The sequence below is a fragment of the Psittacula echo genome, assembly GCF_963264785.1.
Source record: "Psittacula echo genome assembly, chromosome: 1".
Lineage (NCBI taxonomy): Eukaryota > Metazoa > Chordata > Aves > Psittaciformes > Psittacidae > Psittacula > Psittacula echo.
In genome coordinates, this window is record NC_137735.1 from 166,948,012 (window position 1) to 166,967,778 (window position 19,767).

Genomic DNA, 19,767 nt, shown 5'->3' on the forward strand with positions numbered 1-19,767 from the left:
AAAGAGCATCAAGATAAAAGTGGTCTTAACTGTTTCACAGATAGGTAATGAACAGGAGCAAAAAAGGACTGTGTAGACATGATGTGCCTCCAGTAAATCATCAACAAAACTCTGACTTTAAGTGTTCACTTTTCAGAAGATAATGCAACTTTATAATGGAAAAGAAAGTCTTTATGATTGATACACTAAAGTAGCGCTCAGGAGACAAGCTAAAAACCTAATTGCTTCTGCAGCTTTTATGAGTGTGATTCATCTGCTATAACTTTACCTACCTGTAAGTTAAGTGTTTACACTGGTTATTCAAGGCCCTTCTATGAGAGATGCACATTTCTAGTTTATCCAACCTATCCTAAATTATAGCTCTTTCTAAGGTGTTTTATTACTTTCCTACGACAAGAGAATGAGTCTTTTCCTTTCTTAAGCATGTAGTTTAGACAGATTCATCTCATCCACCTCTATCATTCCCTTGGCATTGTAGCAGCAAGGACCTTTGCTCCACCTGAGCCTCTGTAGAGCTTCGGGGGATGCATATAGTATCTATCATTTATAGGGTGCATATACATGACTAGTTACGTACAAAGGCCAGGCTAAAAGCCTGCACTAAAATGGACAGCAGGTATATTTTGCATTTGGTTGGTCATTCTTCTTTTTGTAAACTTCAAGGGTTTAAATGATGTTCACACAGAATCCTAGAGCAGATCCATAACAACATAGTGTCTCACTTAGAATAATTAACATTTCTCTTATAACACTTGGTGTCCAAACCAGAAAGCTGTTTTAAGACAAAATTACTAATTCTATTTTACAATATAGAATATATAGGATATATTTTATATATATGTATATTCTATATTATGGAATTACTAATTTTTCTTTTCAACAATAAATTTTAAAATGTCACAGAATCTCAATAGCCTGGTTAGCTCATCAGCCTGGGGTGTTGGGTTGATAGACAAACTTTCTCAAAATTGACTGATTCCATACTTACTGTTCCTGTATTATGTTTGTAAATAGTAGCACAATGCTAAATTTTGTGATCCAGCCTTTGCAGCTCAAGGCTCATCAACACTCTCCATGAACAATCATACTATTAATTATCTTGGACAAGGTTGGTCTGTTGGTCTCATTTTCTTTTTCTTGCAAATAACCCTGTTGTGCTCAGCATTATTGTAAGCTGGTTTGTGATCAACTAAAATAAGCAAAATATGGCCTTAATTTTGCCTTTGTTCATTTTTTATTTTCCTTTCAGTGGCTGCATCAACTGCTAATTCCACAGCTGGTGCGGCCATGAATTCTTTGACTTCTCTGGGTACTCTCCAAGGATTGGCTGGAGCCACTGTTGGACTGAATAATATTAATGCACTAGCAGGTACCGTAAACAGTGAGTATTTACTGCTGTGGTGGACAGCCTTTCCCAATAATCATTCCACAAAAACTATCAATTGTAAAATGATTATTTTTGATCTATATACAAAATAAGGGGGTCAAGTTGATCTAGTTCCATTCATGGTACACATGCAGTTCTGGAGTCTTTTAGTTTCACACAGTTTGCTCTGCAAAGTGAAGTCACTTGGGTCCCTGCCCAAAGACTCCTTTTCTTGCAGGGTGTATGGAAAGTAAAAGAAATGTCACCAGGGATTTGGGTTATCTAGGCTATAGCAGAGGCTCCTTTGTCATTTAGGGAGTCTAACAACAGGTATACCGCCCAATGTACAAAACCTCACTCAGACACATAGGGATAAGAAAGATGTTTGCCGTGGAGGCAGTCCTTTTCAGATGTCTGTAGGAACTATAAAGCTGACTTGAGAGCAACATACTTTAAAAATGAAGGCAAGTCTTTGACTTTTAATTGGCAAGTATAAGAGAATGATGTAGTCAGTCACCTGCAGTACCAGAGCATGCACATCAATCCTATGACATCCTAAACAAACCCTGGCATCTCCAACTAAGTAGATGCTGGTAGTTGTTAGAACATTCTTCCTTGTTCTTAGCCATGGTCAAGATTTTCCTGAAGAAGAAGGATTTTTTTGTATTTATTGTTTCTGCTATGATGACTTCACCTTTGCCTGCAATGGAAGAGATTTGTCCAGCTGCATTTCCCCCCTCCCATTTTTTTCAGCTGCTGTTACTCCTTGCATTTCCTTTTGCAATGCAAGGAATCTATCTAGTCCATGAGCCGTCATAATGTACCCCCAGGAATGGATGTCCTCCTCAGTATCTCTTGCTCACTCTGATGCTCTGCATGATGTCCTTTTTGTCACTGTTACGTGGCTGCTCACACAATCTTTTTGTTCTGTGATCTCTGGTTGTCATTGTTGGGATCTGGGAAGGAAGGGGGCTTATGGATGTCCATGTAGCAGTGTTGAGTGGTGCATGGGGTCTTGTGTAAAACAGGTCTTGCTTCTGGCAAGGACATGCGTATTTCACACAAACAACCTCATAGTAAATATGACTCAAGAAAATGTAAGAAAAGTAAGTATTAGGTCCCAAAATGGAAGATCATAGTTTCCTTTCTTACTATTACATTAGTGTTAAAGCAAGCCACTGAAAATGGCATGCATGAAAATCTCTCTTAAGCTCTCATAGTAAGAGAGCTACCCTGTCTAAGTAAGAAATCATTAAATGTCCTTTCCTGATGATCAGTCATTGTGCTTTACTTGGTTTATAAGAAGTCACAATACTAAAAGCAGAATATGGTATCTCACTACTTCCCTCCCACAAGTGCCAAGAACCTAGGCACACTGGAGCACTCCAAGATAATGTCCCCTTCATCAAGGTGGATCAAGAGTGTATCACCTATGAGCTCTTTGTGTGGGAACTCTTCTGTTGCACTGCTTTTAACAGTTCTTGGTAGGCTAAAAGCAAAGAGTTTACGTTTTCTCAGCAAGTATTTTGAGGTGGTGTGTGTGCAAACTTATCTGCGTGTGTCATTTGAAGTATTAATGATGTATTCAGAACCTAGTACCAAACTTCAGCTTGTTTTAAGCCACCATTACTTCCATGGACATGTACCAACAGTGGCTTCAGTCCCAAATCTTATTCATGGATGTTTTTATGGACAAACAGAGTGTATGTGCTTGGAATATCTGTATGTGTATAGCACTTACAAAATGTATGTGGATGTGTCTGTCTTATGTATATATATATATATATATATAACAGAGATCTAAAGAGGGAAAACTGCTTCCCCACAACACAATACAGTGTTGTGGCACTGTTTCTTTCAAAAGGGTGACACTTATTATCAATTTCAGGTACTTGTGATGTTAGTGTTAGCAAAGCATTGTTCAAATTACAACAACCTTCCCTATATATTTTAATGATGATCCAGTGCTTTTCCTAGTGACCGTGTCTGATCCAGTCGTTCACACTCCAACCTGCCTAGGAGTTTGCCCTCAGGAAACTCCATGTTTAATAAGTCTGATGTTTCATACTATGCCATGGTCATAAGCTCTCCAGTAAAAACATTCATTGGTTATGGATGTTCCTGAATTAACTGTGTGCAGAAGTTGAACTTGAGTGACATGCTTCTAATTTGGGAATTAACAAGAGAGATCCAAAGCACAAGACAAGTGGAGCTTAACCCAAAAATTAATCAAAAGGTAGCACTGGGCTTGGGCTTTGATTTACACGGACATGTCAGATGTTGAATGAGCATATGTTGAAGCCATGTCCTGCTCTGTATGTGAGAATCACAAAAAGAACATCTTCCAGCCTGAGCTCACTAAGAGACTTTTATCTGTTTTCTGGATCCTGTCTTGGTCCATGAAAAAGAAGCTGGGCTGGGGAGACAGATAGTGCTCTCATTGTGGAGAAAAGCATTGTAGAAACTGGAGGCCTTAAAAATTAGAGAAAGTGGAGTATGTTAAGTTATTGTGTCTCCAGGGGGTTGGAGACAGTTGTACATACATGTGGGGATTCACCCACTCTTTCTTAAGTTGTGCTTGGAAGCATCTAAAACCTTAAACAACAAAACATTAGAATGTCTCCTTTGGACATGTAAATTTAAATAATGGAACTGACAGAAAGAATGATGAATAATAAGGAAAAATTAATAAAGAGGGAGGAAGAGATTCATTGCAGTTAAGAAAGAAGACCATGGATTCAGGATACTGGACGGCTATGGCACAATATTTGTCTATGAACCCAGGGCAGTCACTTAGCCTTTCTGCCCCCATATTTACATCTGTAAAATGGAGATAAAGCTGTTCATGACAGTTTTGAAGGTTTTTGGAAAGCACTTTGAGAGCCCTTTGGACTTGCCAGACAATGTCACTTCTGTATTATGTACAGTAACTCAAAAAAAGTAGAAGGCCGTAGATGAGAGACAGCAAAAGGTTATTTCACAGAAGTGAGAAAGGAACCAGAGTTCAATATCAGACTGAGGTGCATTGGTAGAGATAATAAAGCGATGGCAGAGATTTGTAACTGCAGCTGGACCTTGCAGATTTCATGAAAATGTAAAAAGGGAGAATAGAAAACACGTGGAGAGCTTTCTGCAGATCTGTTTTGCTCAGGAGGCAAGTGTATTTAGACACGAGCACTGCAGCAGCAATAGCTGAGCCCTTCCCAGAAGCAGTGAGCTGGGGCTGTCTGGCTCTTTGCTAATCTGAATTCATTTGGTGGGAAGGGGCTATTGATTCTAGGTGAAAGAAGGGGGAGGATGCTGGCCACTGCAACACAAAGCATGTTTATATAATAGGCTGATGACTCATGAAAGATAACATGTTATCCTAATGCTTCCTCTATCATCAAGTTATTTCAACACTATCATAAAAGGACAGATACAAACAGCTTTATCAGGCGGCTTTAACCAGTGCTGTGTGTACACCCATGTGAGCAATGACACAAACCTAAGTACAAAAACACCAGAGCAGGTTAAGGTCAGGCTCAAGATAAAAAATCATCTTTTTCTATTTAGTAGCAGTAGTAGTATTGTTATTACTGTTATTATTGTTGTTGTTGTTATTATTAATCTTCATTTTCTAAATGTCCTGTCTTTTAGATATAAGATACTTCACAAGCTATCTTGGTTTGCAAGTTTTTTTTTATAACTGGAACCATTATGCTCCAAATATTGGCTCTCTCATGCTCTGACAGGTTTTTGTTCAAAGCAGTGGCACCAGTACCTCCTATCAGGATACAGCGATGCTCTGAAGTGGAGTGGAGGGGAAAGAGAAATCTTCAAAGTGCGAGACATTTTATTAAGGAAAGGCTAAGAATATCACATCTCTGTCAAGTGTTTAGTCAGACAAATTATAGTATTATCAAAAAGTATAATTTGTGCAGTACAGTTCTCTTAATTGGCACAGACTCTGGTAGAGCCAGAAAGGTGCCACTTGAGCAATTGTCCTGATTATCGAAGACTCATAGGAATACACTTTTAGAATCTACATAAGAGATGGAAGAAAACTAGTAGGTCAGCATCTTTATCCTCCTCTGTCAATGCAGGATAATTCCCTGCAGTACTCCTTCTATCCCTAAATTACTCATGTGATAAGGTTTCCTTGAAGATTGTTTGCCAGTCTAATAGAGTTCATTGTTAATTCACTATAAAGTGTCCTCTGCTTAATTTTCTCACTTTTCTCCAATTTACATATCACCCCTTATTTGCTTTGAAATTAAGCCCTCTCTTTCTCTTCAGTGTTTCTAGCTCTTGGGTCTTAATATGGCTCCACCAGTCACATCCATCCATCATTTTGCCGACTAAACAGTGCACAGCTAATGGTTGCTGGTGGTTCTTGGTGCCCCAGTTTTCTGGTGACTGTACTTCAAGGGGCCTGATTAAGCCCTTTTGTTTATGGGATGTTCACCTAAAAACTGGGGAGCACAGGACAGCTAGTTGTGCAGAAAACATGGCCTGACTCTCAGTCATGATGGGTGCTTACTGCTCCAGTTGACCCAAGTTAGAGTTGTGGGTGATGAGCCAGGCTCTGAACTCTGCCATCCCTTCAACTGCAAAGAGACTGCAGCTCTAACAGAAATTTCGCTTTTTCTAGAATTTCTGCAAAAATAAGTGCTAGCACTGTTAAATTCAGTGTGGCTCATTTAGGAGCCATGATGAGGCCTAGAAGAAATGGAGAGGTGGTGTAGCCCAGAAGTTTGTCCACCATCAAGTAAGAGTAGTAAAACTTCTTTTGCAGACCACACTGTTTTCATGGATGAAGGATGCCATTTTCCTCACAGCTAGCAATCTAATTTCCTCTTTGGCAGTTATCCCCATTAACTTCATCTGTTATTTATCATGACGTAGAATTGCTTTAAAGAAAAAAAAATGAAGGGACTCTGCTTCCAGTGAGAAGGCATTGCTAGAACCAAATGCTTGTTTCATCATGAAAGATAACTGATCTGGATGAAGCACTTCAGTCACTCTAGATGTGCTAGATGTTCATCTCTTCTGGAGTAACTGAAGTAACTGGAGGAGGAAGGTGGAAGCACACAGCATCGCAGTCCATCTTCCTGTCACAAACCTAAGGAACAAAGCCCATAATTGTACAGAGGGTTATTTCAAAGTGGTGTTTATCGGGGTTCTCTGCTAACTCTGTTTAAGCAAAACGCTTCTGATACGGTGTGGTCATGGCCCATTACTAAGGACCTTGGTCAGAAAGAGTGGGTTTCCTTGCAGACTGCTTTTTCCCACTGGCCAGCTTGCAAGGATACAGGTCAAAGAGGTCCCACTCTCCCAACTCCAGAGATCCTCCAGAGATGTCGAGGAGGGGAGAGGCTTTCAAGAGCACCGGGCTGTAGTACTTGCCAGTAGCAGGCTGCATGTGAGTCCATTTGACTGTGCAACCCTTGTGCTAAAAGTGATCCTGGCGCCAAAGTCGTGTTTTTCCTTGTTTTCAGTCCCATTTGGTGACGTGCGGAGCTGCATGCACTGCTGTCGTTGTCAGTGTCATATAATACCAACGACTTTCGGAAAGCACTAATGAACAAGTGCAATTTCTTTTCTCTATTGTTGGGTTTTTTGTAAAGTTGCTCAAATGCTCTCAGGTATGGCGGCCCTGAACGGAGGACTTGGCGCAACAGGCTTGACGAACGGTACAGCCGGCACGATGGACGCGCTCACCCAAGCCTACTCAGGAATCCAGCAGTATGCGGCCGCCGCGCTGCCCACCTTGTACAGCCAGAGCTTGTTGCAGCAGCAGAGTGCTGCGGGCAGCCAGAAGGAAGGTAAGTGCCCACTCACAGCACAGCAGGCTATGTGCTGCCAAGACAGCCGTGTCGTAGGTTTATTTCTTCTTGGAGGCTTAACAAATTACCTCGAGTAGCTTAATCTTCAGGTTTTATTTCAGTTTTCTGCTGTTTAGGCTTGTTACCTTATTTAATGTCTAATAGAATTAATATTTTAACCATCTGTCCTTCAAGTTATATTTCACTGCCTGTTCTTTCTTCTATAAAAGCATTTACCAACTACTGCATAAAAGTGCACTGCTAACAAAAAATCATCCCTTTATGGGTGCCATTCTCTCTTCTGGTTTCCATATTCTGTGATAACGGAGTTAATCTGATTAGGTTTAAGGTTTTGAGTTAATGACAAGATCCATTTTCACTTTGAGTGGTTCTTTGCTTAATTGCAGGTCTTGTGGGGAAGTGAATGATTGCCCCTTCTCCCGCAGCCAAACAGCAAATAAAGCTCAGGAAGTTACTGCTAAGAATAAATGAATACTAATTACAAGATGTTTAGGAAAATGAGGTTACCCTTTTCCCCTCTTCCATTCCCCTGCACACTTCCCAGGCATTTGGGGGGTTAGTTTGTTTTCATTGCTTTCTCTCAGCCTAATTTCCAGCTAATTCTAGAAGGACAGCTTTCTAATAGTGTATCTGTGTTGTCACTGCTGTTCTTGCCAGGGCTAAGCTTTGGAAAGAAACCTAGTATAATATCCTCAAGAGATTTTTTTCATCCTCTTTTAAAATAGTATCTTGTCCTGTTATGGGATGTGTTTCCTAGGAAGACAAATTTGGCATTCCCACAGCTGGCTATTTTTTAGGGCCACTGAAGTTAAAATGTGTATTTTCTCTGAATTCTTCACTTCATTTACTGCAAACACCCTGTATTATTTAAAATGAAAGGATTTTTTTTAATCAACTATTTTTCCTAATTTTTTTGTGTTCTCTGCATTTGTCTTTCAAATCACTTTGTTGAGGCTGACACTGGAATTCAATTGTTTGGTGTCATTATAACATACATAGTGGAGGACAGTTTGATTTTTTCCTATCTTAACTTTTTTCTGTTTATAAATGTTCATATCAAGTGTATATATATATACATATATATATATATAGTTTTTATTACTATGATTTGGCAGTGTCCCTTTTAAAATGAAGTCTTTTTCGTTATATATGTCTTGTGTCTGTTTTTTATATATATGTATCTTGTATCTGTTAGCAAGGGGTTAAGTTAAAGTGAGTAAATTCCATCGTTGAATACTGACAACTATTTTTTGTCTCTTAACATGATTTCTGATGGAATGATGAAGAGTCTGGAGTGGCTGATGATAAACAAGTACTAGAGAAAAATGTTATATATATTAAATGCTGAAGCACAGTGAACTGCCACATGCATATATTCTAAAATACTGTCTAAAAATTTTTTATTAGTATTTTAAGTATATTTTCTGGAAAACGTGGTTTACTTGTGGAAAGAAGAAATAAGTGCAGTTATTTGGGGTGTTGGTGGATGAGAAAATGAACATGAGCCGGCTGCAGTGTGCGCTCGCAGCCCAGAAAGCAACCGTATCCTGGGCTGCATCAAGAGGAGCGTGACCAGCAGGTCCAAGGAGGTGATCCTGCCCCTCTACTCTGCTCTCGTGAGACCTCACTTGCAGCATTGTGTGCAGTTCTGGTGTCCTCAACGTAAAAAGGACATGGAACTGTTGCAACAAGTCCAGAGGAGGCCACGAGGATGATCAGGGGCTGGAGCACCTCCCGTATGGAGACAGGCTGAGAAAGTTGGGGCTGTTCAGCCTGGAGAAGAGAAGCTGCGTGGAGACCTCAGAGCAGCTTCCAGTATCTGAAGGGGGCCTACAGGGATGCTGGGGATGGACTCTTCATCAGGGACTGCAGTGACAGGACAAGGGGCAAGGGTTTCAAACTGAAACAGGGGAAGTTTAGATTGGATATAAGGAAGAAATTCTTTACTGAGAGGGTGGTGAGGCACTGGAATGGGTTGCTCAGGGAGGTTGTGAATGCTCCATCCTTGGCGGTGTTCAAGGCCAGGTTGGGTGAGGCCTTGGGTGACATGGTTTAGTGTGATGTTTCCCTGCCCATGGCAGGGTGGTTGGAACTGGATGATCTTAAGGTCCTTTCCAACCCTAACTGTTCTATGATTCTATGATTCTATTTTTTCCTCTTACTTTTTCACACCTCTCAAAAAAGATTTTCTCTTTAAAAAACTTACTTTCTCCCCCCACCCCCCAGTTGCCTTCTCTGGGGCAAACATTGCAACCTTTTTCTTCAGGCTGAGAGAGAGCAGCCAGCCTGTTTCTTCTGTATGGGAGAGGTGAAGTTTCATGACTGTTCTAGAGCTTAGTCCATAAATCTGATGCGTGCTTTCCTCTTCCTCTCCACAAAACCAAGGACATCACATTTTGGACACACTTAGGTTCCATTAAGCAAGGGAATTCTTGAACAGGCTACTCTAGGTGCCAGAAGTGTTTGTTCCCTTTGTGTTCCACATATGCTCCTGGTGTCTGCGTGGGAAGGCCACATCTGGCTCCATCTTAATATCCTGTTCTTCCAGGCATCCATTGCTCCGTTTCTGTATGTTACTGTAACACAGAAACTGAGCTAAGGAAAAAAATAACCTATTAGTGCTAGGATGAGTGCTTAAACAAACAGCACTAATAATGCATATCCCAGATTTTAGCTGAAAGAAACATATCCAAAGAACCTTTGAGCTTGCGTCTTTCCTTGCAAACTCAGCTTTGTCTAAAGCCATTTTAATTTCAACCCAACTACTTTTTTAAAAGACTTACTTCACAAAGTTTATTCCAGGAGACAGCTTTCTAGGGAGAAGTTGTATTAAAAAAGAAAAGAAAAGGCTGTTATTTTGCAGTGAGTCAATACAAATTTAATTCTGAGTATCTTTCTGACATCACTGATTTCCAAGTCACAAGGTTTGCTTTGCCTTATCATTTTTATTCCCATTTCCACCAGTTTCCTGCCCTTTGAGTTTATATCTGTGATACTCAAATCTGTTCATCTCATTTCATTTCCATAAGTTTCCACAACTAGAGTTAAACTGAGAAACTCATACAAGTGTTTGATGCAGCAGAGGACTCCTTGTGCAGTTCTTGGGGTACTGTGAGAGAGTAATACATTGTGTACCTGTGTTCCTAACCCTAATTATACTGAAAGACACTTGTATAAATTGAAAAAAGAGGCTGCAATTTAACTTCTTCTGTACTGGAGCTATCAAGTAAGCACTTTTCAAGACAGGTTGCTCTAAAGAGCTGCATTTCAGCTCTGTTCCTTTGATGATCCATTTGCTTTTGTTCCTTCAAAGTTGGAAAGTGAAATGCTTTCTGACCATCACCTTCAGTAAGTATTATGGAAAAACAGATTAAGTATAGCACTTCTAATGGCTGTTTTCACATTTTCTTTTTTGTTTGGTTTTTTTTTTTTCCCCTAAAGGTCCAGAAGGGGCAAACCTCTTTATTTACCACCTCCCCCAGGAGTTTGGAGACCAGGACATTCTGCAGATGTTCATGCCTTTTGGAAACGTTATCTCTGCTAAAGTCTTCATTGACAAACAGACCAATCTGAGCAAGTGCTTTGGTATGTCAAATTTAATAAATCAAATAGTAAAAACCACAGGCACTGTACTGAAAAAGGGCCAGGAAAGAAAATTAACAGCAATGTGAGAAATGTCATACTGGAAACTCGTTCCAAAAATAATGGACTGTTAATCCTCAAATGAGCGGGGAGATGCACAGACAAACTACTCCTAACTAAAAATTGGATATGAAAAAACAATAATAATCTTCCAGTCTGACATCTCGCATGAATGTGTCAAGTACATGAAACTAATTGCGCCCTATGTGGGGGAATGTCATTTAGTATACTATTAAACTGCCTTATTAAGGATACCTAATTATTCTCTATTGTATAGCTGAGCCACTTAAAAATGCTCTATGTTTAACCCATTACTTCTACATTACAGGAATTTCTTTCTTCTGAATTAAGTACAAGATTTTGCAATTAGTGGTTGAATGGTGTGTACGTGCAGTTCAGAACGCGTTATAGACAGTTGATGTCTAGGTATGCAGCTCCAGCTGTTGCAGTTGGGTCCAGTATTACGGAAGGTAGCATCTCACCTTACTTTAAGGGCAGGGATGAGGGGAGCTTCACAAGATCAGTGTCAGGTTTGCCAGAGAACACTTTGAGCTGCTAGAAAAGGGAAGGTGATATGTTGTTATGAAACAGGTTCGAGGGTTGATTAAGTGGGCTGGTGTCTTCTGAATAGCCTAGATGCACCAGTTCAGTGCTTTGATGAGTGGAGTACAGAATGTGAGTGGCAATCTGTTAGAGCATTGGTCTAATAATTATGGTCTTATACAAGACGTGAAGAGGGTCTAGGAAGAGAAAAGAATCTCTTAAAGATAAGTTTTATAAGGTTTGACCTAAAACACTGGAGCTTCTGTAAAAGTGACGGTACTTTCCCAGGGTAAAGGAATGTAACTGTACATGACAAAAAAGTAACCAGTCCAAACAAACCCCTAGTTTCCAAAACTCTTTTGTATCAACAGAGCTGCACTTAGCTCAGCACCATCCCTTAATTCCAAAGTGTACCCATTTGCATTGTCCCCATGAACCATACATAATACATGTTTCTTAGCTTTTTAAATATAGGTTTTGTTAAAACGTGTCTGTCTAAGGTCGTGTCTCTATCAAGGCCATTCAGGGGCCTCACAGCTACTGGACTGTAACCTGTCTTGAAAGGGTTTGATTTTGTTTAAATAGTCACTGCCAAAACACAGGGAGAATTCATCAAGTTACTCAGAAATACCTACTTGAGCTGAGATTCAAGCCTTGCCACAATCTTAGTGTTTTTCACCCAAAGACAAACCCTCAGTACACTTGGAAAGTTATTTCAGAGAATGGTTGTAACATTCTTTCTGCATTTTTCCTTAGTTTTTCAGTTCATTTTTGAAGCATTCATCTCTTTAAGCTTTACAAAAACTTGTTCATATCTAGACTAATATAGTCCAGCATGTTTCTGCAGTGGGTTAAAGCAGTCCCTGAGGCTGTAGCAAATTTGAAAAGTGGAATTGAAATGGACTCCCTATTGATCTGGAGCCAGTTCTGTTAGTATGTTGGGGTGATAAAATCATTGTTGAGGTCTGCAGGAATCATGATGAAATGTCAAATCAAAGTACGTTAATCGAAATGCAGCAATTGTGGTGACTGCTGAAAGAATATAGATTAGTTTGGGCAGGCGGCTTAATTCATCAGCTCACTTCCACATTTGCATTTTGTCTGTTTCCTTTACTCTTTGATTACCTGCTTACACATTTGGATTTATGGGACACAATTACCTGACTTAGAATGATGCACCGAGCTTATCTCATTTGAGGGGTCAACACCCAATGGATAGCGGAGTCCTCTGCCTTTTTTGGCATTAGTCAGCTTTCACTAACATTTTAATTTCTCATTCTTCCTTCCCAGATATTCTGCCACCACTGAGAGAGTCCTGCTTTAAATGCAAAAACTACTGCAGTGGCAGAGGAGGTTGAGATTTTCTGATTCAATAGGTGACTACTCCGTGATGCTGCTAATCACAGGCAAAGACAGAATTGATCCTGTTAGTTTAACATACTAACGTACTCTCTATGCACCTGCTCAGCTTTATTAGCAACAATTATTTATTTGTTGGTTTGGTCCCATATTTGTGTTTTAAAACCCTTTATTTTATCTCCATCTTCCCACCAAAAAAACAAGACAACAGTGCATCTAAAGAATCCATTTCTCCCCTGTATCATTAACGGCCATTGCTCTTGATACAGTTTGGGGTGGTTTTTTTGTTGGTTGTTTTGGTGGGTTTTTTCCTTGTTGGAATAACAATAATAATGATAATAATAATAGTAATAGTAATAATGGTAACAATAATAGTAAGAAAGTTTTGCACATGTTTGGTGCTTTCTGCTCTTGAGTTTCCATCTCCCGCCCAAAAGTTCCATCAAATTACAGCTGAGGACAGGTTGAAGACCAGAAAGGTGAAAAGATTGTCCAAGGGTTTCCACTGGCAGAAGTGGGAGGGGAAAGTGCATTCTGAGTAATGACTGTAGTGTTATACAGTGATGAACTTCTACATAACACTGCTTTTCAAAATGAAAAATTACTTTTCCTTGCAGAAAATGGACTTTGGCATTATTTGTTTTGTTGTCCACCTCAAGTGAATGCTCAAAAGATTAAACGGTGCTGAGGATGATGTTTATGCCTGAAGTGCTCTTCCATGAGTTCTCATGAGCTCCTGTTGATTCAGCAGACAAAGGGTTTCACTCTTCGAGCTAATCTCTCACCTTTCATAAACCTTAGAATAACAGAAATGAGAGAATAAAAGTAAAGCAAGGGAGGGGAAACCCAGTGACATCAGTCCATAAATGCAGTCTGCCTGATTGCAAAATTGCTACTCAAATGATTAAAAACATTTATCCTGATTATAGGGATACCTAGAGATTTAAAACAAAAATCAGAATTGCCATGACAGGGACTTTGAAAATTGATAAGAAACATCATCCTGTCCTCATGTAACCTGCTGTTTAAAATGCAGACAAAAAATGATGAATGGGTGCAATCAGAAAAAGATAAATAAAGGGAGAGAATGCTAGATTCCACTGTAAGCTTTATAAACGAAGGTTCTTGATAATGGAGAAGATGAAATTGTAACAGGCTAATGTAGATATAGCATTCTGTGTGAAGAGACAAATTGGGAATCAGAGTAACAACTGAATGATAAAGGCTGATATCACTGATGCAGCACAGAGGTTGTATGTTTGGGTTTGTGGCTGAGTCAAGGAAGATAATAAAGAGACATAGAGTGGGGTGACTTGTCACGTCTCCTGCTGAAGGTAAGCATAGCCTGAGCTAATCATTCTTCTGTCATCAGTGGAGGTGTCTACACCGGTGACATGAATGGCGGGTGGAAAACCTACCTCTGGGTGTGCTTGCTTTTCTTCATTCACCATTCATAGATACCATCTAAGTGACTAGTTTAAATCAGCTGCTTAACTTTCAGGTGCATAGAACTGGCTAAGAAGAAAAGGAACTAAGGTCATGAGAAGTTCATAGCACAATGCTGTTCTGAATGCACTTGAGAGAACAAAGTAAAGGTCAGGAAAGCTGTAGAGGAAAATGATGAATTGTCAAGGTAGGTAAGACTAGCTACATCTCAGTTGTGGAGCACCTGCCTGGAAGGTGCTACTGCTGCCTCCCAGCTCATGGTTGATCTCTTTTATATCTCTGAGGCAATCCTAGAGTTCAAGGCTAAGTAAGATCTGTGAGCTGATAGAAGTAGACACAGGAGGGCAGTGCTAAGACAGTGATTGGAGTCATGTGAACAGATAAAACCTCCTAGAAGAAAACAGGGGAAAGGAAGAAAGGAAGAGAGTGATGAAGCTACTCAGGATATGGCAATAATGGAGGAAATGATCTAGTGGCAAAAGTGAGGAAGTGACAAGTTACTAAAACCAAGGAGGGTATGGGGGAACATTTATCCCCTGAGGAGGTGACAAACCACAGAGCAACGTGGATAGAGCATATTGGCTTTGGCCAGGAGAAGGTCTGCAGAGATTTAAGCAAAAGGTGGGTTTGAGTGGAAGGAACAGAAGCTAACCTGAACTGTCAGAGAAGCATCGTAAGTTAAATACTTTGGTAAAGTTGATTTAAGGTGAAACCATAGGGATGGTCTATTAAGAAGAGCAGCCAGACAAGGACCAGATGACTTGATAAGAGGTGGTTTTTCTTTACAATGGGGAAAGTGTATTATTCTGACATTGAAGATGGAACTGGGCATCAGTGCAAGGTAAGCCAAAGCCATGAAAGAAGATGTTAAAACGATGGTAAAAAGAAGTTATGAATCAGAAAAGTACGTAGGCACTAACCACAAAGGGAGAAAGGTGGTAGAAGAGAGACACCAAGAAGCCTGTGTGTTAGAACTGAAAACAATGTGGGGAGAATCCATGCATTAAGAGAGTGAAGGGATGTGTGTTGAAGGAAATTCAAGTGGAAAGAAAAGGGAGCATTTCAAGACAGCTGCACATGGGCAGGATGAGTACTGTAGTAATTAGCCAGAGCTGAGGCAGAGCAGCAGTTAGGCGAGCTTTGCAATTACAAGTGGGAGCCCCAGATATGAAAATGAATTTTGAGCTTCCAGAATCAGGGAGATTTGAGTCCATTATGAACTGAGCATTTTTAGTCTCCAGGGGGAAAGCTGAGCCAGGGCAGCCATTCTGAATTACCCAAGCAAGCATTATCTCCCTAGTTAGTGCTCACAACTGAGGAGCAGAAGATCTAGAGTTCTGTTCAAGCCCTGACACTGTCTTTACAATGCTGTTTAATTTTGATGCTTGCATACCTTTTTGGGGACTAAGAGGCTGAATTAATTAACATTTAATGTACCTTGAGATCTTGAGCTGGAAGGAGTTGTAAAAATACAAAATATTAATACTGCAACTGTCCTAGGCTAAGCCCAAGGAGATGAGTGTTTCACAGTGCACAGGACCACTGAACATGAACTTACATTAGGGTGTGCAAATGTCTATAGGCAGTTTGGGGTTTGTTTCTGTAACCAGGCTTTTTGTTTCAGCTTCACATCTACAGACTGGCCAAATAGTACTTCCTAGTAGACTGAGAGGTATGTAGATACTAAGCTGAAAAGTGTCACAGTAATATCCTCAGTCTCTAAGGTAGGTAGATAAACAACAGATTGGAAACCGCATTGCACCAAAACTGGCCAACTGCATCCCAGCTCGTAAAGAAATATTGTGAAGGTAAAGGGGAAGGAAAAGGAAACAGGAGAGGAAATGGGATATGAAGTATAATCAAATCACTAATTGAAAATGAGGTAAATGTGTCAAGTAAACAGTAATAATAAAATCCTAACAAAATGCCTTCTGACATTTGTTCTAACCTATAGTTCACTTTCTCTCCTGCCTCCGTTCTGTGTCTCGTAGGTTTTGTTAGCTATGACAATCCAGTCTCTGCACAAGCTGCTATCCAGGCTATGAACGGCTTTCAGATTGGCATGAAACGCTTGAAGGTTCAGCTGAAACGCTCCAAAAATGACAGCAAACCTTACTGATCTTAACCCCAGATGCTTACTGCTCTTATTTTAGCTTTCTTAGGGTAAGTCCCATGAGCAAACTTGTCCTCTGCAGGGGATTAAGAAAGAACATAGAGCCAACCTTCACCAAGAGACAGTTATTTTTACAGTTACCACTTCCATTTCCCCACTTGTCCTTATTACACTTGGCTCCCATTTCCTAGCCAAGTACTTACTGAGTTGTGTTAGTGTATTTTGTTTTGCAGCATAATTTATTCTTTTTCAAAAGAAAAAGTAAACGTCTTGAAATTCAAAGCAACACACACACATACACACAAAAAATGTGCAATTTAACTCTGTGAACCCTGGTGCCATTAGCACACAATAAAAGTTGTTTTCTATGGATGGATCGTATTTTGCCAGGGTGGCACCAGCAGTTTATAGGTTAAACAAAATGGCCTCATGCCAGTTGAAGCACTTACTTTGCAACAAAAATTGAAACAAGTCTTTCCACTACATCAACTTGTTTTTTGAGAAGATTTGGTTATTTCTTTTTTTTTTGGGTTCAAATCAACGTATTGTTCTATATTAGTCTGATTTTACACTGGTCGTCTTTATATTTCACTTTTTTTTAAGTTGGGTTTTCTTTGGAAAGGATTAATGTAAAAAAGATTTAGAGATCTGTTTCTAAAGCTACAGGGTTTAAAATAAAAAAAAAATAAAATAAAATGAGTGACAATACTTGATGTTTCTTGAGAGATAAATTTAATAATAATAATAAAAAAAGCCACAGGCCTGTAAATTTTATTTGTAAAAAGCATTTCTATTTTTATACAAAATTTTTACTGCCTCAGAAATAATGGAATTTATTTATTGCCTATTGTTAACTTATTGGATAACTAAAGAGCAGCTCTCTATGCTAGCTAGATCCTTTGAAGTAGTCTCTAGAGTAATTGTGCCAAGAATGGGCGCTTTTTCACTGTTGAACCCTACCCCCTTTACAGCTCATGCTTTTATCCTCTCGTTTGTATTTGTCTGCTTATTTTGTTCGTAGTTTCCATTACCTAGTTTAAAGTTCAGTTGTCTGACCTTTCTCCCCCTTCTCCCTGTACCTTTCTGTTACATTTGTAGAAACTGGTTCTTTCCTCTCTTTTCTCCCCAAAGTGGAATCCATTCTCTCTGAGTCCTTTCAGATGGATTCTTTTGGGGTTCCATTGTGCTCTTGTTGACAAGTATTGTAAGTTAATGCAAATTATGTGAACGGCTCATAGACTCTACTGATAAAAAAGATTTGCATTAGTTTTCTCCTGCACCCATAAAAGTGATTTTGTTTGTGCTGCATAGATTCTGTGTAACTTTTTTTCCTCTTCCTTGTTTTTTCCCTAGACATCTCCATGCCCGTTAGCCCATCGTTTGCCTAGCATGTCCCTGTGGCGTCTCAAAAAAAAACCAGTTTCATCGTCCCGTCATTGTTTCTGATGTCTTTCTGACCTCACATCATATTTGGTTCTCCTACTGACCTTTGATCTAGTTTGACCTTTGAAATTTGCATGTGACCTCATCTAGCTATGAATTCTGGGAAGTCAATGTGAAAAAACATTGCTGCATTCATGCAAGACTGAAATTTATTATTAGATAAATTAATGATAGGATTTAAAAACAACCTGTGGCAAAATGTTTTTTCTTTCTTTCCTTTTTTTTTTTTTTTTTTTTTAGTTTCTCTTTTTTTCCTTTGGGTTTTTTCCTTTGGGTTTTGGTTTTCTTTTGGGTTTTTTTCTTCTGTTCTTGGTTTTTTTCTTCTTTTCTTTTTCATTTAGTAAAAAAAAAAATTAAAAAAAAAAAACAGACTTGAAAGTATTATACAGGGATTGGCATTCTGCCTGGTCACTGGTGACAATAGCAATATGTGTCCAGAGGCACAGAATGTTGGTTTCTAACAGACTACTTCCAAAACAGTTTGAGAAATAAAACTGTCTGATTTTAAGTCTCTAGAGGTCTGTAATAGTTTTTACATTTTTCAGGCAGTGTAAAGTTTTTTGATAAGGCCATTTTAGGTGGCTCACTTTCTCATTAAAGTATATATATAGAACCACTTTTTGTAGATTAGTATAAGAAAATATTTACCCTGTTTTAGGGCAAATGCTACCTACTTGTGTCACCTTTTGCTGAACTGACTCACAGTTAGACAATCCATGGTTTAATGCACATGAAATTACCTATATTTTATACTGTTTCAATGTACAGAAGAAAGGTTACTGTAAAATGTGTTACGTTGGTGCTTCTGTGAATTAAGTTGTGGTTTCATCATGAGTCTTATGGTCTTAAGTGTTCTATGTTTATAAAAGACGAGTTTAAAATTGGTTTACTTGAACAACAAGAACAAAAACAAGATTCAAAAAAAGAAAAAAAAAAAAACAAAAAAAAAGTTGTTTGCTTAAAAAAAAAAAGAATTTCATGTGAAAAATGAAAAAAATATTCCAGAATAAGTTTGTGTTGGCTTGTGACGCATTGATGTCATTTTTTTATCGTGAACAATTTAGATGTGTTTGTGTTCAGCAAAATGTGATCGGTTTTTCTTTTAAAGGAAAAATAAAAAAAATCAGTGAAACTATAGTGCCAAATTCCAAAGGTACTTTCTTCCTAGAGCTTCAGTGTGTTTCTTGTGTGAAGTAATTTGATAACATGGGTATTTTATTATGTGTTTTGTATAAATCCCTAATATTTAAAGAAAAAAAAGAGGTTAAAAAGTTTGTTAACTTGCTATCCTGTGGTCTTGTTGCCTGAAATTGTTATTGTTTGTTATTTCTCTTTGATGTTTTTTGTAAAACATTGTATAAGTGCCCATGTTTCACTTTTTTAACCACTCTGCACACATCAATGCTGTGAAAGCAAACCTCACTATGTATTTTCTTCATATTGTATGGAAACCTCTAAGGTGAGAAAGTTTTGAACTTTTAACCCTTTCCACCCAGAGCTGTCTTGAGTGTTAATACCTTTTATACATTCACCATTTTGCTGTTTATTTTTATATATATATCTATATCTATAAATATATATATACTTAGTTTTTTGTGGTTTATTTAATACATGGTTGAAATCAGAACAATGCACAGGGCAGATCTGAAGGACAAAAAAATATTTTACTGCTGTCTAAATTTCTTCTGTATCTATAACTAAAATTATTTAAAACAGTAATTAACTTGTGGTTTTCCTTTTTAGATTTTGGGGATTTTGTCTTTTCTTAAAAGAGCTTTTAATATGCTGCTGGAATATGCTATTCAGTATTAATAAAAGAAAAGAAAAAGAAACAATTCTTTAATTATCTATTGTGTGAGCCACTCCCAGACAGGAGTGGTAAATCCACCATTTGAAAACCTTGAGGAGAAAAAAAGAAAATAAAATCATATTTTTGTAATTTAAATAAATGAACTTTTGCTTAAATCAGATGCACTAGATCTTCCTGGGTGAAAATTCAGTGTGCACTGCAGTTAAACTACTTTTTA

At 38.7% G+C, this 19,767-nt stretch overlaps 1 protein-coding gene across 1 annotated transcript in view; it reads left to right on the plus strand.

Moving 5' to 3' along the window:
* The window catches only part of CELF2 (CUGBP Elav-like family member 2), a 377,904-nt gene extending 359,002 nt beyond the window's left edge, over positions 1-18,902 (plus strand). Inside the window, exons 11-15 of the mRNA XM_080630853.1 lie at positions 1,250-1,369; positions 6,976-7,173; positions 10,636-10,779; positions 16,176-16,347; positions 17,651-18,902. Coding sequence (XP_080486979.1) covers positions 1,250-1,369; positions 6,976-7,173; positions 10,636-10,779; positions 16,176-16,303 — 590 coding nt within the window. The 3' untranslated portion in view covers positions 16,304-16,347; positions 17,651-18,902. The remainder of the gene's footprint in view (positions 1-1,249; positions 1,370-6,975; positions 7,174-10,635; positions 10,780-16,175; positions 16,348-17,650) is intronic.
* Positions 18,903-19,767: the final 865 nt, after the last annotated feature.